Genomic DNA, 27,411 nt, shown 5'->3' on the forward strand with positions numbered 1-27,411 from the left:
GCATTTAGACATGAAATATGTCTAAAACCCTTGAAGAATACAATAGAAATAGGCAAGACATTTAGAATGCTTTAATCTTTCTGGTTAACACCATTTGTATTAGTAACTGCAACGCTGTAACTTTTAGCATTTCACATAACTAGTCAGTAAAGATTTTTTTTAAGGGTGGGAGTAAGAACAGAAGGATAGGAGATGCAAGGTTTTATACTTCTGTTTTAAGAACTCAAAAATCAAAACTACTTTCTTTTCTGCATCAAAACTGTACCACAAACTTGCAGGTTGTTTTCGTTTTAATCCCATGACTCATCATCTACTGGATTAGGAGCTTGTGATGAAGAAAACCCTGCTGTGTTCAAAGAGCTCTTGCCGTGGTAATTCTTAAAAAACAAACAAACAAACAAACATTTGATTTTATGCACCATTAACTACCTAGACTGATAGCAAGGACTCAAGCTTTCTACCATTTCTTCCCCAAACAAAAAATTTCATTCTCACTGAATCCAATTCATTTGAAAAAAGGTCCATATCAACCTAGGAAGTTTAAATTGCACAGAGTATTTAAAGAAAAAATGTAAGCCAATAGTTTTGGCAAATGGAAAAACAAAGCTCCTCACTTCAATGAATAAGCATAAATACTTAATGACCAGTATGTCCATTGTTTCTGTATAAAAATTATGTTGCCTAGAAACTGACACAATAGAAAAGATATGCAATCACACTGCTATTATTTTGTCTTACTTAATAATGTGGTCAGAATTCAAAAAATAAAGAATTACTACAAAAATCTCAGAAGATACCAAATTAGAATTTAAAATGGGAAAGGAAGGTGTTTGAGCATAAATCTTAAATTCCTCCCCTTTAAGACCAAAACTATATATGTACATAAAATGAGTTTGATCAAGCTCTGGGAGTTGTTAATAGACAGGGAAGCCTGGCGTGCTGCAGTCCATGGGGTTGCAAACAGTTGGACATGACTGAACTTAACTGATGGAGATATATATGAGGAGGACATTGTCATAAGGGTTAAATGTTACAAAAGATGTAAAATGAAAATTTATCACTAATTCTGAGCAGTATATTTTGAGGCAAAATATTTTCTGACATTAAAAATAATGTATGTTTGACAGCAAATATAGGTCAACCAAATATAATAAACTTGTTTGTGTTAAAAAAAAATTTAGAGAAACATTAATCTTCCAGGCATGAAAATAATGGCTTAAGTTATTGTTATAGTTACTTCACAATATTAAGCACAACATTTATAAAGCGTAAATAACTAAAAGCCAATTTCTAAATTTTCCCCCCCAACTAACCTTTCTAGTATCGACTGATGCAAACACATTTCCTCTTGCATTACCACTGAAGCCAGGACCATATGTACTAAAGGCAATTTCTTCTAACCATGCAGGAACATCCTGTTGAGCCTTAAAAAAAAAATTAACTTCATAAACAACATGCATAAAGTCTCAAAAGATTCAAGTTTACTTTTCCTTCGAAAAAGCAAGATTTCCAGAAAAACATCTACTTTTGCTTTATTGACTACACCAAAGCCTTTGATTATGTAGATCACAACAAACTGGAAAATTCTTCAAGAGATGGGAATACCAGACCACCTGACCTGCCTCTTGAGGAATCTGTATGCAGGTCAAGAAGCAACAGTTAGTACTGGACATGGAACAACAGACTGGTTCCAAATAGGGAAAGGAGTATGTCAAGGCTGTATATCATCACCCTGCTTATTTAATTTATATGCAGAGTACATCATGCAAAATGCTGGGCTGGATGAAGCACAAGGTAGAATCAAGATTGCCCGGAGAAATATCAATAACCTGAGATATGCAGATGACACCACTCTTATGGCAGAAAGCGAAGAAGAACTAAAGAGCCTCTTGATGAAAGTGAAAGAAGAGTGTGAAAAAGTTGGCTTAAAGCTCAACATTCTGAAAACTAAGATCATGGCATCCAGTCCCATCAATTCAGGGCAAACAGATGGGGAAACAATGGAAACAGTGAGAGACTTTATTTTTCTGGGCACCAAAATCACTGCAGATGATGACTACAGCCATGAAATTAAAAGATGCTTGCTCCTTGGAAGAAAAGCTATGACCAACCTAGACAGCACATTAAAAAGCAGAGACATTATTTTGCCAACAAAGGTCTGTCTAGTCAAAACTATGGTTTTTTCAGTAGTCATGTATGGATGTGAGAGTTGGACTTTAAAGAAAGCTGAGCACAGAAGAATTGATGTGTTTGAACTGTGATGTTGGAGAAGACTCTCGAAAATCTCTTGGACTGCAAGGAGATATAACCAGTCAATCCTAAAGGAAATCAGTCCTGAATATTGGCAAGGACTTATGCTGAAGCTGAAGCTCCAATACTCTGGCCACCTGATGCAAAGAACTGACTCATTGGAAAAGACCCTGATGTTGGCAAAGATTGAAGACAGGAGGAGAAGGGGACGACAGAGGATGAGATGGTTGGATGGCATCACCAACTCGATGGACATGAGTTTGAGTAAGCTCTGGGAGTTGGTGATGGACAGGGAAGCCTGCTATATGCAGTCCATGGAGTTGCAAAGAGTCAGACACGACTGAGCAACTGAACTGAACTGAAAATCCATACATATAAAATGTCTGCTTTCAATGACAAGGTAAGAACACTATCCATTCAGTTTTAAAAATTAAAAACTTACATCTGATAGCACTTTCACTAGAGGCTGTGCTAAATGGCTATCTGATTCCAGATCAAAAAAGGAAATAGCTCTGCCAGTATTTCCACAACGACCAGTACGCCCAATTCGATGAACATATTCATCAATGGTAGAAGGAAGATCAAAATTAATAACATGCTGAACATTTTCAATATCCAGCCCTCGGGCAGCTACTGAAGTAGCAACAAGAACAGGGCACTTTCCACAGCGGAAATCTCCAAGAGCTTGCTCTCTTTCTCTCTGTTCACGATCACTTGAAAGAAAACAAAGCATGTATTAGAACAGCCCTTAAGAAAATTATTAAAGAGATCCATTAAAGTTCAACAGATAGATTTCTTTTTAATAACAGTAAAAAAAAAATAGCAACAGTTAACATTAATGTCTACTTCTTACATACAAAGTATTATACTAATTTCTTTTAAGTCATCATTTAATTCTCACAATAATACTTTAAAGGTTAGGACGAATAACCCCGTTTGCAGATGAAGTAAGGTGACAGCTAATACCTACAGCCAAAATATAGACTCAAATACAACAAACATCAAATCTTACCCACTAATAAACTGTTTCTAGTTTTGACAAAAAATACACAACTAGTGGATCAAATGCTTTCTCAAAAATTACTGATTTTTTTAAAGTATAATCTCTGAATTCTACATTATTTACTGATTAATATTTTAGATCTCCTAGTAAAGTGCCAATGAAGTTGTGTTAACATGACATTTTTGAGGACTCCAGTGAAAAGAATATCAAGCACTGGATAGATTTAGCTGAATAAACACCTAGATCTAAGAATCAGAGAGACTTTAAGTGAGATTGCTTGACAATCATAATGAGGAACTTAAGATACTTCTAACTCACCCATCCCTGTCACTTGGTTCTTATAAAAACTTAAAGATGAAGAATAATAGTTAGATTTTGAGATCCTAATTCCAGGATTTTTTACTAGTTAAATATACCAACATTTCTTAACAAATGACAAATAGAAGTTATCTCCTTATTAGGAAATCATAATAATCTACTCACCCATGAATACTTGTTGTTGATATTTTTTCTTGACAAAGAAAAGTGGCAATAAAATCTGCTTTTTTCTTAGTTTCAACAAAGACCATAGTTCTTTCATCACCTATAAGACAATGAAACATTCAAACTACAAAATCAGGAAAAGAAAAAAAAGCATAGAGTGAGTAGGAAACTGTTTTATCCACCACTGTATTCCCAGCACCTAGACTCAGGCCTGATAGGTAAGAGCAATTCAAATATTTCCTGAGTGGATAAATGTCAAAGACAGAGAGACAAGGACTTTTTCCTACTTTATGACTGAAAAAAAAAAAGAAAAGCAACCACTTGCCCTTTGCCTTCATAGGCCAACCAATAAGTAGAGACTTCAGTTCAGTTCAGTTCAGTCACTCAGTCGTGTGTCCGACTCCTTGCAACCTCATGAATCGCAGCACGCCAGGCCTCCCTGTCCATCACCGTCTCCCGGAGTTCACTCAGACTCACATCCATCGAGTCAGTGATGTCATCCAGCCATCTCATCCTCTGTCGTCCCCTTCTCCTCCTGCCCCCAATCCCTCCCAGCATCAGAGTCTTTTCCAATGAGTCAACTCTTCACATGAGGTAGCCAAAGTATTGGAGTTTCAGCTTCAACATCAGTCCTACCAATGAACACCCAGGACTGATCTTTAGGATGGACTGGTTGGATCTCCTTGCAGTCCAAGGGACTCTCAAGAGTCTTCTCCAACACCACAGTTCAAAAGCATCAATTCTTTGGCGCTCAGCTTTCTTCACAGTCCAACTCTCACATCCATACATGACTACTGGAAAAACCATAGCCTTGACTAGATGGACCTTAGTCAGCAAAGTAATGTCTCTGCTTTTCAATATGCTATCTAGGTTGGTCATAACTTTTCTTCCAAGGAGTAAGCGTCTTTTAATTTCATGGCTGCAATCAGGGAAAGATAAATGGTATCTACCTGCCAACTCTTAGCAGTTCCTAATTTGGCTCAGGCCCTTCATTTTCCTCTCTATAAATAAATGCCTTTGTTCTTCCCACGGTTATAGAATCTTTTATTCTACCTTGACTGCCAGAGGCATTCATAATAATTGCATTCAACCCAGGGCTGACAAACTCTACAATATTCTATGTTTCAACATTATCTCAATTCAATCCCCCTTAATCCCCAAAGTATCTTATAGATAGATAGATAGATAGATAGATATACAAGATATTATCTCAGGGTCTTAACACATTAAAGAATATTTACTTGTTAGCTTAGTTAATTGGTTTAAATATAAGCATGAGCCAGAGACTTTTCCACACCAAGAAATTTTCTATAAAATGTTAGAGAGGAAAGATAATAATCTATAGCCTGAATAGAAGTAACAAGGTGTTACTTTTCATAATCTCATTCCCCTGTGTCCCTATCAGCTGTCTCCATTTATTCAACAAACATTTAGCACCCAGTAAATGCCAGTATCTATTCTAGAAACCAAAAACACAGCAAATAAAACAAAGCACCTACACTCATTGTGGAGAGGTAAATAACAAATACGATGCATTAAGTCTAAAAAAGAAAAAGTTTAGCAGAATAAAGGGCCAGATGGGTTTATGCACCGTCTCCAATTAGATGACATCTGGGGACAGATATTACTAAACAAGTGAACTATTCAGATATCTGAGGAAACAGCATTATAGGTCAGTGAAAGTGAAATCGCTTCAGTCATGTCCGACTCTGTGATCCCATGGACTGTAGCCCACCAGGATCCTCCTTCCATGGGATTCTCCAGGCAAGAATACTGGAGTGGGTTGCCATTTCCTTCTCCAGGGGATCTTCCCGACCCAGGGATCAAACCCAGGTCTCCCGCATTGCAGGTAGACGCTTTAACCTCTGAGCCACCAGGGAAGCTCATTATAGGTCAGAGGTAAGAACAAATATAAAGGTTCTAAGGTATAGGTCTTCTTTATGTGATCAAGAAAAAAACAAAAACAAAAACAGAAAAGAGGTCCCCATCTGGTTTTTACATTCTAGGCAGAGGGAATACCAAGAACAAAGGCAATGAGGTAGGACCATGTCTGGTACATGTGGGGAAGAGTAATGAGCAAAGTACAGCTAGAATAGGGTGAGCAATGGAGAGCAGTAGGATTTGGAGAGGGATGATGGAAGCCATTTCATGAAGTGCCCTGAAATCCACTGAAAGATCTTTACTTTGAGGACGGAAGCCATTGGGTTTGGAGAAAAGAAGTAGATCTGATCTTTGTTTTAACTTAGCAACTGATGGGTTCTGGTATAGTTTGATGCTAGACAGAAACAGAGGACTCTGCTGACAGATCAGATTTGTACACTGGAGAAAGAAATCAAAGATGCCTCATATTTTTGTGTCTGAACAACTGGAGCGAGTGTTAGTCACTCAGTCATGTCCGATTGATTCTTTGTGACCCCATGGACTATAGCCCACCAGGCTCCTCTGTCCCTGGAATTCTCCAGGCAAGATACTGAATGGAACTTCCTAAGTGAGATAGTAGGACTGCAAGAAAGGAAGGTTTTAGAGGTGATATTTAATCTCAGATATCAGACAACAAGGTAGGAAATCAAGAGAATGACTGATTCCTACAGTAATAAATGAGTTATATCCTTGAGACACAGTCATTTTATTAATGAGTAATGATTTTATGTTTTATCAAAAATTATCTTTCAACAGTTTTGGAGATCATCCATCAAGATGCCCAATGCCAAAACTGATTCATTTGATATAGTCAGGTACATAATACTACTATGCAGCTTAAAGGCTTGACCTCATCTTTTCCTGGTTCCCCAGTGTGAATCCCAAAATGGTAATAAAAATTTAACTCCGCTGACAGTTTCTCTGTTTTTCCTCTACTAAAAATTTTGGATTTTTTTTAGTTCAGGTAATAAGCTATAACCCTTCAGTGGCAGAGATAATGAAAATTTAGTTTTATGATCAGACCATTTTGTGATCTTTGTAAATGGATTAATGAATTATAATTACTTATTCTGTGAGGTGAAAAATAATACAGAATTCATCTTGTCAGCTTATTTTGTCTATTAGTCCATTGTGAACTAAAATTAAGAATCTGAAAAGAATTTTAGCTCTGGTACCCAAATTGCAATTTTTTTCTATTTCTGTGTACATTCTTGACCTATGGCTTAAGTGACAGAACTGAAGTTATCAGCTCTTTATGTAGCTATAATTCAGAAAGGGGTTTATCTACCACTGTATATAATCATTATGTTAATACTCTATGGACAAGTAAAAGTCTCTAAAGGAGTTCAATTCTGACTGGTTTACACAGATAAATTAGAGAATTTATAGAAATCCATAATTCTAAAAACTATGATTCTAAACATTCCAGAAATCTAAAATTCCCAGAAAATAGAGAAACTGACTCATAATACTTTAACTATTGGAGAAGGAAATGGGAACCCTCTGCAGTATTCTTGTCTGGAGAATCCCATAGACAGAGGAGCCTAGCAGGCCATGGTTCATAGGGTCGCAGAGTCGGACACAACTGAAGCAACTAAGCATGCACTCCAACTATATCAAATTAAAAACTCTTCCTATAGCAACTAAGCAGAAATATTTTAAGATTCCAAGTTCTCATAAATTAAGCGAAACTTTTGATAAGTAAGACTAACTTAATAACTTTGGTTTTAAAAATACGCATGTCCTTCCTTCAATTTATCAGTGTTAAGTAGAAAACAAACATATCTTATTTTACTTGGGTTTTTCTTAATGTATGAAGATTTGCCAATCAAATTGATATTCTCCATAATGTTTAAGTGTATGAAAATGTAAATCTGTGTTCAACTAAACTAACTATTCAACATTATCTACTGTTTTGCATACTGTCATCTAGAAGATAACTTCCAAGATCTTTGGCTTTAGGTTAAGTTAAAATAGCAGACTATACTGAGTTAATTAAACTGATAATCACTGAATATAGGATAGAATTTGCTTGTTATTTTTCATATATTATAGAGAGGCAATATCTTTGAGTCATAACAAGGAAGATACTCAATTTTGCTACTTTAAATGTAAAAGGATATGTATGGTGTAGAAAGTAGTATACAAAGTTCATGAGTTCTGGTAGTCAGCCTCAATGTCTCTCTGTATGGTATCTCTCAACTATTCATCCCTGACTCGTTTCCTCTATGAAACAGAAGTGAATTTTGGTTAAAAGCAATAATTAACATAAGTGGTTGAGACTGTACTAGGAGTAATATTGACCAAGAAATATAAACTGTTTTTGCATTTATTTTTCAAGGAAAGAAAAAGTAAAATTTCCCTAAAGTTACAGCTCTCAAAATTTTGGTCTATGACTCTTTTAAAATCAAAAAATTACCAACAATCCCAAAGAGTTTTAGCTACATGGGTTGTAACAACTAACATTTACCACCCTAAAAACTAAAACCAAAAAAAATTTAAATATTTACTGGAACATTCTGCATGTTAAAATAATTTCAGTATAATTATGAAAATTGTTTTTACCTCACAGACTCCTTGAGAGCATCTCGGAGACCCTGAGAAAGATTCATTTTGTCCTGAAGTGTCAGTTTGCTCCAGAATATGAAAAATGCACAATAAAAGATAAAACGTGGAAACTGAATTTTATACCAGTTTATAATATGTGAGTCTTTAAAAAAAAAAAGCTATGTGCTTGTGTTAAGTCTCTTCAGTGGTGTCCTATTCTTTCAACACCATGAACGGTAGCCCACAAGGCTCCTCTATCTATGGGATTCTCCAGGCAAGAATACTGGAGTGGGCTGCCATGCCCTCCTCCAGGGGGCATCTACCTGACCTAGGGATCGAACCCACATCTCCTGCATATCCTACATTGAAGGTATCCTCTGTACCACTGAGCCACCGGGAAAGCTACCCCCCCAACAAAAATAAGGATGAAATGTGTTAGAATTTTAACAAATTCAATCAATTTTCATGGAACTATTTCCTGATTTACTGTTTAATGCCTTTACTTATAATATGAAAGGTTCTTCTTTCTCTTCCTTATAATCAGCCTATATAGCAGAGAATCTTTTGACTTTATTATGTCTTTGGTTGTTTAAAGAGAAAAAGACCTTTATGAAAGAGCTATTGTCTTGATAACCACATTACCGTCTACTCATTTTTAAATGCTTTGTCACTTCAATTAAATTACTATCTAAGAAGTAAGTAATCTTACACTAGTAAAATGTTCAACTCTCCTCTGCCAACTTTTGACTTTGTTTTTTTAATATCAGACTATAAATTTAGACCTAACAGAAATGGAAGATACTAAGAAGAGGTGGCAAGAATACACAGAAGAACTGTACAAAAAAGATCTTCATGACCCAGATAACCACGATAGTGTGATCACTCACCTAGAGCCAGACATCCTGGAATGTGAAGTCAAGTGGGCCTTAGGGAAGCATCACTATGAACAAAGCTAGTGGAGGTGATGGAATTCCAGTTGAACTATTTCAAATCCTGGAAGATGATGCTGTGAAAGTGCTGCACTCAATAGGCCAGCAAATTTGGAAAACTCAGCAGTGGCCACAGGACTGGAAAAGGTCAGTTTTCATTCCAATCCCAAAGAAAGGCAATGCCAAAGAATGCTCAAACTACCGCACAATTGCACTCATCTCACACGCTAGCAAAGTAATGCTCAAAATTCTCCAAGACAGGCTTCAGCAGTACAGGAACCGTGAACTTCCAGATGTTCAAGCTGGTTTTAGAAAAGGCGGAGGAACCAGAGATCAAATTGCCAACAACCTCTGCATCATCGAAAAAGCAAGAGAGTTCCATAAAAACATCTATTTCTGCTTTACTGACTATGCCAAAGCCTTTGACTGTGTGGATCGCAATGAACTGTGGAAAATTCTGAAAGAGATGGGAATACCAGACCACCTGACCTGCCTCTTGAGAAGCCTATATATATGCAGGTCAGGAAGCAACAGTTAGAACTGGACATGGAACAACAGGCTGGTTCCAAATAGGAAAAGGAGTACATCAAGGCCGTATATTGTTACCCTGCTTATTTAACTTATATGCAGAGTACATCATGAGAAACGCTGGGCTAGAGGAAGCATAAGCTGGAATCAAGATTGCCGGAAGAAATCTCAATAACCTCAGATATGCAGATGACACCACCCTTATGGCAGAAAGTGAAGAGGAACTAAAGAGCCTCTTAATGAAAGTGAGAGTGAAAAAGTTGGCTTAAAGCTCAACATTGAGACAATGAAGATCATGGCATCTGGTCCCATCACTTCATAGCAAATAGATGGGGAAACAGTGGAAGCAGTGGCTCACTTTATTTTTCTGGGCTCCAAAATCACTGCAGATGGTGACTGCAGCCATGAAATTAAAAGATGGTTACTCCTTGGAAGGAAAATTATGACCAACCTAGACAGCATATTAAAAAGCAGAGACATATCTTTGTCAACAAAGGTCTGTCTAGTCAAGGCTATGGTTTTTCCAGTGGTTATGTATGGATGTGAGAGTTGGACTATAAAGAAGCTGAGCGCAGAACAATTGATGTTTTTGAACTGTGGTGTTGGAGAAGACTCTTGAGAGTCCCTGGGACTGCAAGGAGATCCAATCAGTCCTTCCTAAAGGAGATCAGTCCTGGGTGTTCACTGGAAGGACTGATGTTGAAGCTGAAACTCCAATACTTTTGCCACCTAATGTGAAGAGCTGACTCACTGGAAAAGTCAGATTTTCCTGACTTTTCCTGATCTGGGAAAGATTGAGGGCAGGAGGAGAAGGGGACGACAGAGGATGAGATGGCTGGATGGCATCACCAACTCAATGGACATGGGTTTGGGTAGAATACGGAAGTTGGTAATGGACAGGGAGGCCTGGTGTGCTACGGCTCATGGGGTCACAAAGAGTAGGACATGACTGAACGACTAAAAGGAACTGATAAATTTAGAAGAAGAAATCCACCTAAACTACTTCTGGGATTTCTCAAAGAACCCCAGGGAAAAGAAAGGCTTTTTATTTCACCATATAAAATAAAAGAGAGGCTAAAAATAATTAAGCTTGTATAGCATGTTATTACTTTTAGGAGTTGCGTGGTAAGAACTGTTTTATCAGAAGACATTAAGCTTTCCCTAGGTTGAAATGCATAGGTAAAATGTTATTTATACATTTCAAAACTGTTTACTTTATGAGAAGTCCCTAGAATTATGTAAATTCTCTTGCTGTTCATAATATTTTTTTTAAACTTCAGGAGAAACACTGACAAAGACACTTATGAAACAACTCTAAACAGGTTTTCTGTATATATTTCAGAGGCTTGGAGGTACACTGCTCCATACAACCAAATTTGTTTGTAGATTTATTCCTATTTTCAGCCTTCGTCAGATCTTCTATATTTAACAATGATCACTAATAACTGAACCACAATCATTCTCTGTCAACTACAGACAGTTTCTGTTTTGTTTTGATGCTTGTCCAAAGACTTTCTATAAACCAGAGAATTTCTATCATCAGTGAAGAAGAACAGACTCCAAGTCTTGTGGTAAAGGACTGTTTCAGGCACTTCAAACTATTAATACCTCAAGGTAAAAGGCTGTAAACTGACATTCTGACAACCTGAAAAGATCACTGGATTGAGGATAATTTCTAAAACTGTTTATAGTCCAAAAGCAGATGGAACCTGCTGACAGATTCAATGAAACAAGAATCAATTACATTAAAAATCTGGGGAAATTTAGAAGAGAGGAATTCACTTAAATTTCTAGGTACTGTAAATGGTATATGAAAAGTATCTTAGACTTAGTTTCCTATTCTTCAGAGACCTTTACAACTTCAATCTCAGATTTCTTATGAAAACTATCTAGAAGTTAACTTTGTGACTTTCATAGTTGTTCAATGTTGTACGGCTCTAGATTCGTGCAACAAACTTGAGAGGCCTTTGTTATGAAACAGTCTTGCTGCACCTATGAAAATAGGCCAAACATAATGAGACCAGCCTTTCTTTGATCAAGAGTAATCTGAGATTATTGTGACTATGTGGGAATACAGGTTGTCAGAAAAAACTGTTGAAGACTCTGAAATGAGCAAAGCTGATACTGACTAGCATACCCTTCAAGGTTGTCTGTACCTTTTACTACCTTTGTTTTATACCTCTACTGCAACTGAGAGCAATGAAAATGATTCTTATTGTTAAAAATACAAATGAAAATCTTCCCTCAAATGTAACAAATTATTACACTTTATGGACATTGATCAATTTTGCATCTATTTATAAATTCATCTTAGTCTTCCTGATATCCTACACATAAATGCATTCTTTGAATTCTCCTCTGAACTGGCTATAACATTTTACTAGTTTTCTTTGTAATTAATGAGCTCAATAAAATCTTTTACACCTGTTCATTTAAAATTATGAAAAAGGCAGTTGGTATACTACTATGAAATAATGAAACCTATACATTTTAAAAGCAGAAGAGGAAAGCTACCAGATTTAAGTTAATGATTAGAAAAAGAGAGCAATTTATATGAACAAAAATATGTAAAATATGATATACAGCATAACATTTCTATGCAAAGTAAAAAGAAACCAAGAATAATAAATTATGAACTACAAAACATTTAACCTTTCAAATAATACAGAAGTATACCAACAGTGTTACATGCTGACCTCAAAGGTTTCCCAAAGAGAAACCAGCACTTTTGAAACACTATCTTCAGCAGAATTATTCTCAAACTTCATTTCATAAATTCATATATAAAAAGTCTTAAGATAATTATACTAGAAATTTGCTCTAACTTCAGCAAAACCATGTATTACTTATCTCCTGTTGCATTTGGAACTTCAATTTATACTGGGCAAGTTATTTGAAATCTCTGTATTTCAGTGCCCTCAACTTTAAAATGAGGGTAACAAACCCCACCCTCAGAGGTTGTTTTGAGAATTAAATGAGTGACACATGTAAAATAATCAGAATAGTATATGGCCCACAACAATTACTATTTTTATTTTGCATGCAACAGTACATGCTATGAAACATATCATGAAGTAAAACTAATAACATTTTTCAAACTCAAGATGAATATTTGGTTTTTAAAAGTTTTTTTTATATAAAACTCAGAAAAAACTGAAGACTAGAAGCCTTTTAAAAGCATTTCTAAATCAACTTCTTCTTACTGTTGGAAATTAGACAGCTTCTTGCCTTTTTATTCCCCATTCCTAACACTGACTTCAAACTGAAACAGGCACTTAAAATGGAGGATGAGGAGAAAGGATCCATATGATACATTTAGCCTGTGAGGCAACAAAAAAATATTAAAATGGCCATATTATAAAATTTTATTTCGAGGAATAAACTAAAGCTATCTCAATCAAACAAAGAAATACAACTTTCCATAAAAACTGGCTTTTTTGAAGGGAGGGCTAGAGCTTCTCATTAACATTGTAAGGAACAGAATTAGATCTTTAAAGTCCCTTCTAGTTCCAAAATTCTTTGAATATATGAACACAGGAAGCCTTAGAGAGCAAAAACTTGGAATTAGAAATACAACAAAGATCTTACTTTTAGTGGAGTAAATACAGCTTGATGTAAAAATATGTTACTAATCCTTTCTATTTTCTAAAACAGGAACATATATATTTTTGCTGGAATAGTTTTTGGTCAAGCATTGTTAAAGTCTTAAACTCTTCCTATTTTTTTAACATTTATGGAGGAGAAAGGACTATACTGCTATATACTTTACCAGAAAATCAAATCATAAGAAAAAGAACTTTAGAGGAAGAAGAAACAGTGAAAACTTACTTAACTCATGACAAATAATGCTTAAAGTCATTTCTAGAAGTAATTTTTTAAAAAATCAAAATCATGACAAAAGATAATCAACATAAGATACCTATGTTTCGTAGAATTTCAACAAGTTTTTCTCTTTTTGAGTACTGGCCAACTTGAAGAATGGTCTGCTGAACATCTCTACATGCTCCACCCACTTGTCCAACAGCAACAAACAAATAATTCGACTTTAAAAACTCCCCAGCCAACCTTGAAAGACAAAAGAGTATTCCTTAACTTATTCTCTTCCATCAATACTAATAATATTCACTGAATTCCCGCAAGTGTTACTTCAACATTTATAAGACAGATTATAACATTTATAAGCCAGATTATAACAGTCATAATAAGAGATGGTAGATATTATATCACCCAAGTATCACTTTCAAATATCATTGTAAAATGTTAGCATTTTGCAAAAGACTTATTACGAATGAAAAAGTCTGTGTCAAATGATGGGTAATTTCAAGTGGAGCCCTGACCACATGAAACTATATAAAATGTGTAGACAACAAAAGTATGCTAAACTATCAGACTACAACAAGCAGGAATTTTTTAATTAAAGATTAAAATGCAAACCAACAGCAAAAATTCTGTTCTTCATTCAATGCCTTCACATATGTTATTTATAAGAGTTGTTTCCTGAAAATATGAGCTGTTAAATTAGTATATTCTAAATGAACTATAATATTCTGAGCAAACCAGATCTTAAGTCAATGCTTTTCACATCATGACAAACATAGAAAATGATAATATCTGTAGGGCATAACTGGTGAAAAAAACGAGACCAGGTGAACAGACTAGGGGCTAGGCCACACCAAGCTGCAGATGATCTCCCCAAAGTTTGAGGGTACCAGCATCCTGACACTCACACAACTCACGGACAACATATAATGAAGAAGCCCTGCTTTAGATCACAGAAACATGAGGTGGGGAGAAGGGGAATTGCCAATTACAGAGAAAGTTTGGGAGGAAAAAAGAGGAGGTCGTGGAGCAGTCCTCCTCTCTCCTACATAGCAATCTCTTACTTTCTAGTCATTTCCTAGCATATCAAGAAAATAGTTCAAACTCCGCATATCTAGAATCTTAATAAATCACTGCTGCTTCTTTTTCATCTGCTCTTTTATCATAAAAGAAAAACTTCTTGTTCATACACTACTTCTAGAGTCAAGAACCCTTTCATCCAGGCACAAACCTTGACATTATCTAAAATTCTTAATTATCAATCATCCTTTACACTCATTAAAATATATACTGAGTGCCTCACGTGAGGCATATGTGGTATAAGGTACTATGTGTATAAAGATGAATATGATGATCTCTGCCTGTGTTCCTCATATCAAACAGCATAAATATAGCTATATAAAAGCAATTACTATAATTTAAAAATATTTTATTAGTTTAATATTTACATATTTTAATTATTTAATGTTTTACTATAGTAAGCTAGTGCTACAATATTTAACAGCGATTTAACCTTACTATATTACAAGAAAACTGAAAAGTGTTTTAAATAGTTTCTTTCACAAGATAGAGGGTTCCTTTTTAAGACTGGCAGGAAATGGATGAAATGATGTCTATTAAGAGTCTTCAAGTTTAAACCTTTATCTAAAGAAGCAGCAAGCAAGAACATGAAATAGTGATGACTAAGGAAAAGCACTCTGTGCAGAATGAAAGAAGAAATATGGATAAATAATGAAGAGGAACAGAATTTGGCTTGTGTAGCCAATAGGAAATACTCTAAATAAGCCAGAAAAACATCATTACAAGGAATAAAGTGGCAAATGAGGCAAAAATTGTCATGTACAAAAGCATTTAAAAGTTGGTTAGTCTGTGGAAATGGAAAGACATGGGAGAATTTATTTTAAATACATGGTGATAAAGATCAGACTTAGTTTTGCAATTTTAACAGCCCTAAAGTCAAACTGCAGACATATTAGAAAGCTACTATCAATGAGCAGAGGGGAACTGAAAAGGACCTAAAATAATGGTAAACAGAGAAGAAACTAACAAATTTGCAATATTTTAGAGATAACTGCCAAGTTGAATACTTTTGAAGGGCGAAGTTAAAGGAATATGAGGGAGGAATCAACATGCTTCAAACGACTTTGGTTTCAAAAGACCTTGATGCCAACAAGGAAAACTGGAAAGAAAAAAGGGAGTTGAAGAGAGGTTCAATTTTGTACCTGATGAACATGAGTTACTGGTAATTCATCTAAGAGGAAAAATAATCCTGAAGAGTTAAATCTAAAAGTCTGAAGCTGAGGAGAAGGATTAAGCATACAAGTAATAATCAGTCTGTTTTTTGATATTAACTTACACAAGTTCACACATTAACTTACACAAGTTCTTCATGGATTTCGTATATTAACCCCTCATTGAACATACTGTTTACAAATATCTTCTCCCAATCAGTACACTGTTTTAGGGTTTCTTCATGATCTCTTTCATAGTGTAAGATGAACAACCCAATTTTTTTAAATGGGCAGAGGTCCTGAATAGACATTTTCCCAAAGAAGACATACAGATGGCCAATAGGCATATGAAAAGATGCTCAATAACACTAATCATCAGGGAAAGGCAAATCAAAACTACTATGAAATATCACTGCACACCTGTCAGAATGGCTATTATCAAAAAGACAAGAAATAACAAGGGCTGGCAAGATGTGGAGAAAAGAGAATCCACATGCACTGATGGTGGGAGTGTAAATTGGTACAGCCACTACAGAAAACAGAATGGGCATTTTTCAAAAAATTCAAAATAAAACTACCATAGGAAGCAATTCCACTATTGAGTAAGTATCTGAAGAAAATGAAATCACTAAAATGAAAAGATACATGTATCCCAATGTTCATAGCAGCATTATTTACAATAGACAAGATATAAAAACAACCTAAGTTTCCATCAACAGATGAACGGATAAAGAAGATGTGGTACAAACACACACAATGGAATATTACTCAGCCACAGAAAATAATGAAATTTTGCCATTTTCAATAACATGGATGAATCTGGAGGTAATTATATCTACTAAAAGAAGTCAGAAAAAAGCAAATACTGTACATTTTCACTTATAAGCGGAATCTAAAAAATAAAACAAAGGAACAAATATAACAAAACAAACAGACTCAGATATTGAGAATAAACCAATGGTCACCAAAAGGGAGGGGGCCAGCAGAGTAGTAAAAGAGGTGAAGAGGATTGAGTTACAAACTACTAGGTATAAAATAAGTTACAAAGACAGAATGTACAGCATAAGGAACATATTTAACATTTTATAACTTTGTATGGAATATATTCTATAAAATATTAAATTACTAAGTTGTACACTTGAAACTAATAATATTTTAAGTCAACTATACTTCAATCAAAAAATTACAGGTAATAAGTTTGGGAGAACAGGTAGAAATGCAAGCCAAGGATATGGATGCTACAACGGTTTGGGGAATACAGAATGCGAAAAATGGACATCAGATGGAATAATAGGCAATTTGTAACATTTAAAAGCAGACAGTAAAGCAATCATTCAGTAGGAACCAAAGATCTTTATGGAGTATATGGGTCTGGGAACCATGGGATCCAAGCTAGAGTGGCCCATTTACCATCATTCCCAGTGACCCACATGGGAAATTGTGCTTACTGCACCTACTACAAGTATTGGAGGTCTTGGTTTCCAAAGGGGCTTCCCTGGTGACTCAGAGGGTAAAGCGTCTGCCTGCAATGCAGGAGACCCGGGTTCGATTCCTGGGTCAGGAAGATCCCCTGGAGAAGGAAATGGCAACCCACTCTAGTACCCTCGCCTGGAAAATCCCATGGACGGAGAAGCCTGGTAGGCTACAGTCCGTGGGGTCGCAGAGTCGGATACGACTGAGCAACTTCACTTAACAGTTCCACCAGAGAAAATAGGAGTTTTACTGAACTGTATAAGTACTTCAGGTTCCCTGTTGCCAAGGGATTAGCAGGCAAAAAGAAGAGTCACCATTCTAGCAGGAATATGTCATGCTAACCTCAGAACTCACAGACCACACAGTGTATTTATGATACTCAAATATCTGTCAACAATTAGTACATAAATTTCCTAACACAAGTGCAATTCCCCTAAGCTCTATAATTTGGGGTCAAAGAGGGGGCACCACCATAAAAATAATTTCATTTAGTAAGCACTTATTAAATCCTAGCTAGGTGCCACGTGCTCTCATTTTCTCACTCACACAACCACATACACTCTAATAAAATGCGATGCTAATGCAAAGCCAGGAATTAAGGTAAGAAACAAGGAAAAATATAGTAAACTTTTTAGAAATACTTTACTTTTAAACTATGTTATAATCCTAAATTTTTTTAAAAAGTAAATTTCTCAAGAATAAGATATTCACAATGGTTCTCCTGCTGTAAAAGCATTTTAGTATACAGCAGCTACTTCTGAGAAGAAAAAAATTTACCTTTGAATTTCTTCTGGAAAAGTTGCACTGAACATAAGGGTCTGACGCTGTTCCTTTGATGGCATTCCTGGGCAGGAAATTAACTTTTTCATCTCTGGTCCAAAACCCATATCCAGCATGCGATCAGCTTCATCCAAAACTAAGTATTTGACTTGTCTGAGACCAATCTTTTAAGATATTTTCAAGGGTTAGAGCAAAGAATGCATACTAGTTAGTATAGTAGTTGATATATTAAATGAAAATATTCTCATCAAGCCTAACTATTAATGTATTTTCAAAGATGAAGATTAGAAATCAATGCATACAATGATGAGACCACTGTTACGGTTAGGTAATAGTGTTCATTTCAGTTCTCAATTTTGTCTTATGTTATAAAACATTTCATAAAACTGAAAGAAATCAAAACATTTAGATCAGTATTACACAATAGACCTTTCTGTAATTACTTAAAAATTCTATATCTTCACTATTAGCCAGTAGCCATATGCAGCTATTAAGCACTTGAAATGTAGTTAGCGTGCCTTGAAGAACGAATTTTTAATTTTATATCAGTTAAAATGTAAATATCCACATGTAGCTAGTGACTACTGTATTGGACAGCACATATCTAGACTGTATTATCTGATAAAGTCAGGCTATTCAATGTAAGAAATAAAATTTCTTAATAGCATGACATTATCAAATGGCCTATAACTGACAAATTTATTTCTAACTCCTTTAAACCCTTAATAAATCCCTGATTCTCTAATCATTCAGGAACAACTGGGAAACTTTTCTTACCTATCATGAATACTAAGTGCTAAAAACAGAAGCACATATTTGCAAAAAGAAAACAAGTGATTTTGTTACCCCATGGAAGATGGGAAACAAAGTGGGAAATCAAGGTGAATTTCTCTGGATATTCTTAATAAGTAAAGAAAAATTCCTTTCAGCAGAAAGAGCATATTTTTAATAATTCCTTTAGAGAACAGTCTAAAGCAGGGTCATGAAAGTGAACTGAAAATACTGATACAGAGATGTAATGATGTGGTATATGAATACTGAAAATAAATAGCCCTAAAATCTCTCTCCAAAGACAGAAACTTTATAATCCTGGATAATATCATTCTCACACTTAAAACAGGAGACAAAATTACTGATGCCACAAAGGTTTTCTTCCAGGAAAAAACAATAATTTCCTCAAGACATATATGAAACTAGAAAAAATTATTGATTTCATTTTTCTCCCAGTGTAGTGGGTCTAGGATATGGATTCTGGAATCAGATCCAGATTCTAACCCTATCACTCACTAGAGCTAATTTAGAGATTAGAATAAATTACATAATCTCACTAAAAGTTTGTTTCCCAAGTATAAAATGAAAAATACTATTTATCTATCTGTATTAAGATTTATATAAGAAAGCATTCAAGGAATCAAATGGGAGCCTAATATACAAATGGTGCTGTAATGAACATACACGTCTTTACACAAGTTTCTCCCTTTCCCAAACAAAACAATTATTAGTCAATCTCACAACTTTGTTATCCCTCTAGAGCCTACCTTTTCTTTGCCTATGATATCCATCAGTCTCCCAGGAGTAGCACATAATATATTACAGCCTTGTACTATCTGTCGAATTGAATGCCCCAACTGGGTTCCCCCATATGTGACAACTGCTCTTACACAAGTCCTATTGACAATAAAAATAAATGTCATTTTCTAGTTGCTTGAAAATTAGTCATTTGTTTTTAATGAGATGTAAAATGAAATCCATAAAGAAAGAGCTAATATATTCAACATTCTTTTACAATTCATCCCAGAAAGTTGAAAAGCTGCCGGAAAAAAATATTTGCAACCTGTCTGATAAACCTCTTCAAAAACAATGATAAACACAACCAACACCCACACAACGGGCCAACAACATGAACAAATGTTCATTAAAAATACAAATGGTTTTTAAACACTTTAAGTTCAATATTATTTTTAAAAGCAAAAAAAAACAAAACAAAACAAAGTCTAACAAAATTGAAGTCTAACAAAATTTTCCCTCAAGTGTGATAATGCCATGTTAGCCAGTGTAGGGAAATTGGCACTCTGAGGGATAAACTGATACAATCCCTTTCACAATTTTAGTCTCTATTAAAATTTTAAAACTTATTTTTCTCAATAAATTCACATATAGGATTTTCCCTTCAGATATGTCCCCACAAATGGGTAAAGACGACTGTGTTAATATATTCACTGCTAACATGATTTTTAGTATCAAAAGACTGAAAACTATCTAGTTGTCTAACAATAAAAAACAGAATTATAGGCCTTCCTTACAAAAGAACTGAGCATCTATAAAGAGGAGTACAGTTCTATGGTGTTAGCTCCAACATATACCATTTTTTTTAAAAAAGGGTGGCAACCAAGCTTAGTATGCTAAGATTTGTTGAGAGGAGAATTAAAGTGTGTACATATGCACCAGCTCTTTCTATACTATTTCACATAAAACTGGTAATAGTGTGTAAACTTTGAAGAGGAGGGTTAAAGATAATTAGATACTTCTCAGTTTTTTGCCACAAAAATGTTCCAACAAATATCCACATACTAATACACATTTTGTGCATACATATTATCTGAAATATCATTATTTTTTTTTTAATCTTTTATCTTTTACTTGATTTAAAAGCTTGAAGAGCAACACAGTACCTGGGGGTAAGAAATAAACACTGGTATAAGCAATGTACATCTACTTCTTACAAAAGATCTGTCAAGGTTGACATTAAAACATTTTCAATTTTTCTCCTCTAATTTCAAATAAACTGATTCATACAAAATAAAAGGTGAAGGTTTCTAGATAGAAAGCTCTAAAGAATTGCACAAAAAAACACTAATATACCAACAGATAAATGGGTAGACAGCAAATGAATAATTCACAGAGAAAATGTACAAAGCATTCAAAAAGTAGTTCAACCTCTCAATAACCAAATAAATGAAAACATGAAGATAGTTGTAGTGATTTAAAAATACATACACAAAATCTTCAATATGCCTTCCTTCCTAAATATAGATCCTAACTCCCTTCCTCTAAAGATGTGTGCAAGGCTGGCTTCACAGATATATAACCTGTGCAGTCATACAGAGTCCTATGCTTCAAAAAGACCTGAGCCTGGTTTAATATTCTATTTGCTGCTTTAAAATTCATCATAATTTTTAAACAAAGGACCTTGTATTTTCATTTTGGGCTAGTTCTCACAAATTATATAACCAGTCCTGAGTATGAGCTAGACTTAGTGACCTGCTTAGTAACGAACAGAATATAGCAAAAGTGACTGCAACTGTCTTACAAAAGTCACAGAAACCTCCTCCTTGCTCTTTCTCACTGACCTTTCAATCTAAGTGAAGCTAGCTGTCATTTCCTAGAGACAACCATTCTTACAGAGAGATCCAATAAAGCCAGATGACTGTAATTCTAAATGACATCTTGTCTGTAACCTCATGAGATGCCAAGCCAGAAACACCCAGCTAAAGTGTTCCTCAATTCCTAACCCTCAGAAACTGTAAGATAATATGTATTGTTTTGAGCAACTAGGTTTTAAGGTAAGCAGCAACAGATAACTAATATAATACCAAATAGTGGCAAAGTGTATAGTGAAGTTAACATTTTCAAATACTGCTGGTAGAATGCAAGCTTTAAAATAACTTCATATTCTTTAACATTAAATCTATAAAAATCTACTCTAATAAAATACTTAAAAGTAGAAAAAGTTTATAAACAAGCTGTTCATTAAAGCAAGAACTGCTTTTATTTATAGTAGCCCCAAATTAGAAACAACTTAAATCCCCCAAATAGAGAAATAAAATACAAACACATGGACAATCTTACAGTCATTAAAAATTAGGTCTGATTGTTAAATAAGCAGTTATCCATTTTACGAAGTTATGTGTTAAAGAAACATTAACACATAGAAAATTATTAGGAATAGAAAATAATAGAAAATTATTAGGAACACCATAAACTCATTTTTAAACATATACTTAAAAACTACCAGAAAACACATGAATATGTACACTGTCTTATCATTCTACTTCTATCATTATCTAATTTTTAATAAGCATTTTAAAAAATAGATTCTATAAACAAGATTATGAAAAAGTCAACTTCAGTCAAGTAACTCCAAATTAAATTATATGACTGCATTCTTATTCATGTACTGAGTTTTTCCCAAAATAAATACAATAATTCTCTAAAGAAAAACTTGTGAGTGGCATTCCAGATGTACTTACCCAAAAGAAAATTTTCTGGCTTCCAAATAGATTTGATTGATCAACTCTCGAGTTGGTGCTACAATAATACACTCTGGTTCCTGAAGTTCTTTAAAACGACTGGCAGTTATTCCATCACGCATCATATGAGCCAAAATTGGCAAGAGAAAAGCTGCCTAGAAGTTAAATTGCATAACTTACAAATTTATAGGGCATCATCCTTTTCCCTATGGCAACCTATTCCTCATGTCTTCATATGCTTTAGCTTCTTCTTTCATCTTTTTGATAAATTTAAAATGACAAAGGGAAATTTTTATTTCAATGAGTTTCTAACATTTTGGTCATCATGCTCATATTATAAAATATAAAATGTTTGATAAAGTTAATCTATCTTATGAAACTATCTTTTGTGCTTTAAAAAAAAAACCACAACCAAAGATTCTAAATAAACAAACATTAACTTATTTTGAGAGGTTAATGAGGAATGTAGCATTTATTCTCAATGATTCCTTTTGAGGTAGAAATAAAATCAGAATGCATGACAAGTGGTCCACAAAGCAGAGCAAAAACTGGGAAAGCATTCATTTGGATTACTAAACTTATCATCCTTGTAAAAGTTACATATGGCAAGAGTAACTTTGTGCTACAGTTTTCTTATTAAATAAGACACTAAAATCTACCACCAAAACCACATTTAAGTCACACATTAGCTGCTATACTATACAGCTTATTTTCACTTAATTTTCCTTTCAACTCTACTATGGATGATTTCTAAGACTAATATATAGTATGAGGGAAGACTATGATCCTGGAAATGACAGTCTTTAATGCTCATCTCATGGAACCCTATTTAATTCACAAATCTCACAGTTTAGTCCTAAGACCAGCTTGGTCCCATCAGAGTTCTTCTAGAATTAGCATAACCAGAGGTCACTTCATACTAAGGACCAGGTACTGTACATAGGGAGAAGGCGATGGCACCCCACTCCAGTACTCTTGGCTGGAAAATCCCATGGACAGAGGAGCCTAGTGGGCTGCAGTTCATGAGGTCGAAAAGAGTCGGACACGACTGAGGGACTTCACTTTCACTTTTTACTTTCATGCAATGGAGAAGGAAATGGCAACCCACTCCAGTGTTCTTGCCTGGAGAATCCCAGGGACGGAGAAGCCTGGTGGGCTGCTGTCTATGGGGTCGCACAGAGTCAGACACGATAGAAGCGACTTAGCACTGTACATAGACAACAACAGTACATATAGCTATTTCTCATTCTCTTGACTCCAAAACTGTATCAGCTATCACACTGCTATTGTTAGTCACTAAGTCGTGTCCAACTCTTTTTGACCCCATGGACTACAGTACGCCAGGCTCCTTTAACTATCTCCCAGAGTTTGCTCAAACTTATGTCCATTGAGTTGGTGATGCCATCCAGCCATCTCATCCTCTGTCACCCTCTTCTCCTGCCTTAATCTTTCCCAGCATCAGGGTCTTTTCCAATGAGGTGGCTCTTTGCATCAGGTAGCCGAAGTATTGGCGCTTCAGCATCAGTCCTTCCAGTATATTCAGGGCAAATTTCTTTTAGGATTGATTGCTTTGATCTCCGTGCTGTCCAAAGCACTCTCAAGAGCCTCCTCCAGCACCACAGTTTGAAAGCATCAATTCTTTGACTTTCAGCCTTCTTTAAGGCTCTCACATCCATACATGACTATTGGAAAAACCTTACCTTTGACTGTAAGGACCTTTGTAAGCAAAGTGGTAAATTTCTGCCTTTTAATATGCTGTCTAGATTTGTCATAGCTTTTCTTCCAAGGAGGAAGTATCTTTTAATTTCGTGGCTACAGTCACCATCCACAGTGATTTTGGAGCCCAAGAAAATAAAATCTGTCACTGTTTCCACTTTTTGTTTCCCATCTATTTGCCATGAAGTGACAGGGAAAACTTTACATTACATAAATTATTTTTTCCCTTGCTCTTATAATCAAAGGTCTTATAACCTTTGGTGCTTTGACTCTCAGTTGTTTTGTTTTAAATATTATGTCCCACAGAAGGAGCTGAATACACTTAGAGATTAAACATCTATGAACTGCAAAACACTACTCTAGAAATAGTTAAAAATTCTTTCTTCAAAAGCACACAAACTTCAATAAAACCAGAAATCAGAGGCAAAAACATGAGTATTTATGACAGTTCACTAAAATCATCTACTTGGGAAGAACCAAAGTTCAAAAAGTGATAGTTTGAATACTGGGCAAAATATATGTAGGGAAGTGACTTACAGTCTTTCCAGAGCCTGTCTGAGCACAAGCCATCAAATCTCGTCCTCCTTGTATAATAGGAATACTGTATTTTTGCACAGGAGTAAGCTTAGTATAACCAGCTTTAGCAATGTTGTTATTCAGTGTCTGACAAAGATTAGCTTCTTCCAAAGTCTAAAAAAAAATCAGGGGGCAGTGGTTAAATTCCATGTATCATACACTAGTCATTCCATAAACATACTCCATTTGAATTAGTTTCAAGTTGTTAATTCTACTTTATATATGCATATGCCCCCATTCAAAAGTAATATCTAGAACCTGTATGCGATTACTTGATAGAATTAAGGAATATTCCATATAGAAAATGGCTCTAAAAACTTGTTCAGCCCCCTTAAAACCTGTGAGATACAAATAACTCTGATCAATAAAAATGGTTCATTATCAACAGGGGACTCTGGGATCCCCCATTCCTTAGAAAAATCACTCCCCTAAGATGCACTTTCTCACATACGTAGAAAGCAGAAATATTGAATCTTTAGGAAAAGTATCCTTTTTAATAAATTTAAATCAAGTTTCCATCCTAGTTTGAGGTGGGGAGGAAATATAGTACCCTCCCTTTCAACACAGCAATTAATTCTAATGTAGATGTTAGATATGATTCTAAATTTCCAACCTAAGACATTAAATTCTAAAGATGAAATTTTTGTATTCTTTAATATCAACTTAAAGAAATGTGCCAAATTTTTAAAAAGCTAAGTTTGCCTCACAGTCATTACAGAAACAATTATTGCACTGACCAGAATTGCTGGTGGTGGATCATGTCCAGATACTTCTACAAGAATAGTATCATATTTGTCAAAGTTAATGCCTGTCTGATAATGTGCAAAGATGGAGTCCTCATCTTCAGGTGGAGGAGGTGGTATGTAAGTCACTTTTGGTCCTTAGAATTTAAAAGAAAATTTACATTATAAGGACTAGAATAAAAACAAGAGAGAAAACAAGACAAAAACCAACAAACTCAAATTTAAAACAACATGCAAATTCCTGGGCTTCTCTGGTGGCTCACTGGAAAAGAATCCACCTGCCAAATGCAGGAAACACAAGTTCACTCCCTGCCACAGGAAAACCTCACATGCCACAGAGCAACTAAGCCCATGAGCAGCCTGTGCTCTAGAGCCCAGGAGCTGCAACTACTGAGCCTACGTATCACAACTTCTGAAGCCTGTGCACCTTAGAGCCCATGCTCTGCAACAAGAAAAGCCACCACAATGAGAAGACCGCAACTAGGGAGCCCTCACTCTCCGCAACTAGAGAAAAGCCTCTGTAGCAACGAAGACCCAGCACAGCCAAAAGTAAATAAATAAAATTACAAAAAAGTTCCCAATGTTTACCATTAAAGTTTTTACTTCAAACTTTTAAAGTTATCTCTTTAAATATTCTGCATTTGTATTAAAATGTAATATACATTTCTGTGGATCACACAAAAATTAATATACCTTGAGTGTCACCACTTTCTCCTCCTTCAGCTTCTGACTTCCAAGAATCTTAAAAGGAACCAAGCCAAAAAAAGACAAACGTTTTTTAAAATTGAGGGGTAAAACAATACTCACTATAAAAGTCAAACACCTTATCTAAAGTAAAACTTACTCTTTCCAGAGCCTGTAATTACTTCTTCATTTAAACCTTTGTAACCACCTATTAAAGAAATACACAGTGACAGTCAGTCAATATACAAGACTGTGTCTATCTTTATTTTTGTTGCTTGTCTTCAAAGAGAAAAAGTTCTAAACATGGATGGTCCCCTCAAACAAATAATACTTGAGACAATTAAGATAAATAGAATCCTGAATATTTTAAGTTCCCTTAGCATTTAAAATGCTTACTTTATGCAGGTGACAATGTTACAATATATTAGTATCTTCTTGTTTAAGCTGTTATGTCTCTTTCCTATTCCTATATTCCTCAACAAAGGAATATATTTTCTAACAGGAACTAAAAGACCATCTCTGTTGAGATGTCCCCACTATAACCTATAGGTTATATGATTTGCTAGGACTCAGAATACAGTTGTAACTATGGCTGTGACTTACTACATAGAAAAGATATGGAGCAACATGAGCAAAGGAAAAAAGGGTATGGAGAAAAGCCCAGAGAAGACCAAGTGCAAGATTTCAAGAGTCACTCCCACTGGTGTTATACAGGTCAAGTTGTGACAACATGCTGAAAATGTTTACCAGAGTAATCAATTAGAGATTCAATATCCAGGAGGGGCTGATAAAGCAGGCAGGAACCTTCTGCCTGGCATGTACCAAATTTCCCAACTCCCAGAAGAAAAGTGGGTATTCATTATAAACCACATTGTTTTACAAACTATTCAGGTACAGTGGACCACTCACACTGGTTAAGGGTGTTGAGATCCCTCCCAAAATCCAAGTTCCCAGAAGTCAGGGAAGGGTCTTGTAAGAAGGACTTTCCAAGAAGAACAGTCAGGCCTATCATGTTAACTCTTTTCCACACACTACCTTTCTGGTTTCTAGACAAGGAGTCATTGATTGTGCCACTTCCAGGTACTATCACAAAAAGAATAAGGACTGCATTAGATTTGGAAGGCTGCTGCTGCTGCTGCTAAGTCACTTCAGTCGTGTCCGACTCTGTGCGACCCCATAGATGGCAGCCCACCAGGCTCCGCCGTCCCTGGGATTCTCCAGGCAAGAACACTGGAGTGGGTTGCCATTTCCTTCTCCAGTGCATGAAAGTGAAAAGTGAAAGTGAAGTCGCTCAGTTGTGTCCTACTCTTCATGACCCCATGGACTGCAGCCCACCAGGCTCCTCTGTCCATGGGATTTTCCAGGCAAGAGTGCTTATATAGCATTTTTATACGTGCACTCTCTAATTTTCTTGTCCTGTATGTACACAGGTCTTCAAACCCCTTTTCAAACAAGATCTAAGAATTTGTATAAAATATG

General features: G+C 35.4%; 1 protein-coding gene across 1 annotated transcript in view; it reads right to left on the reverse strand.

The window, feature by feature from the left end:
* Nucleotides 1-290: 290 nt before the first annotated feature.
* DDX4 (DEAD-box helicase 4) overlaps nucleotides 291-27,411 on the reverse strand; it is a 68,749-nt gene continuing 41,628 nt past the window's right edge. The window contains exons 10-21 of the mRNA XM_052659169.1: nucleotides 26,093-26,140; nucleotides 25,942-25,989; nucleotides 25,243-25,385; nucleotides 24,467-24,619; nucleotides 22,214-22,368; nucleotides 19,502-19,631; nucleotides 17,961-18,127; nucleotides 13,580-13,725; nucleotides 3,737-3,836; nucleotides 2,693-2,963; nucleotides 1,314-1,424; nucleotides 291-377 (exon numbers count right to left, since the gene is read on the reverse strand). Coding sequence (XP_052515129.1) covers nucleotides 291-377; nucleotides 1,314-1,424; nucleotides 2,693-2,963; nucleotides 3,737-3,836; nucleotides 13,580-13,725; nucleotides 17,961-18,127; nucleotides 19,502-19,631; nucleotides 22,214-22,368; nucleotides 24,467-24,619; nucleotides 25,243-25,385; nucleotides 25,942-25,989; nucleotides 26,093-26,140 — 1,559 coding nt within the window. The remainder of the gene's footprint in view (nucleotides 378-1,313; nucleotides 1,425-2,692; nucleotides 2,964-3,736; nucleotides 3,837-13,579; nucleotides 13,726-17,960; nucleotides 18,128-19,501; nucleotides 19,632-22,213; nucleotides 22,369-24,466; nucleotides 24,620-25,242; nucleotides 25,386-25,941; nucleotides 25,990-26,092; nucleotides 26,141-27,411) is intronic.

Source organism: Budorcas taxicolor, chromosome 20 (genome assembly GCF_023091745.1).
Source record: "Budorcas taxicolor isolate Tak-1 chromosome 20, Takin1.1, whole genome shotgun sequence".
NCBI classification, from domain to species: Eukaryota; Metazoa; Chordata; class Mammalia; order Artiodactyla; family Bovidae; genus Budorcas; species Budorcas taxicolor.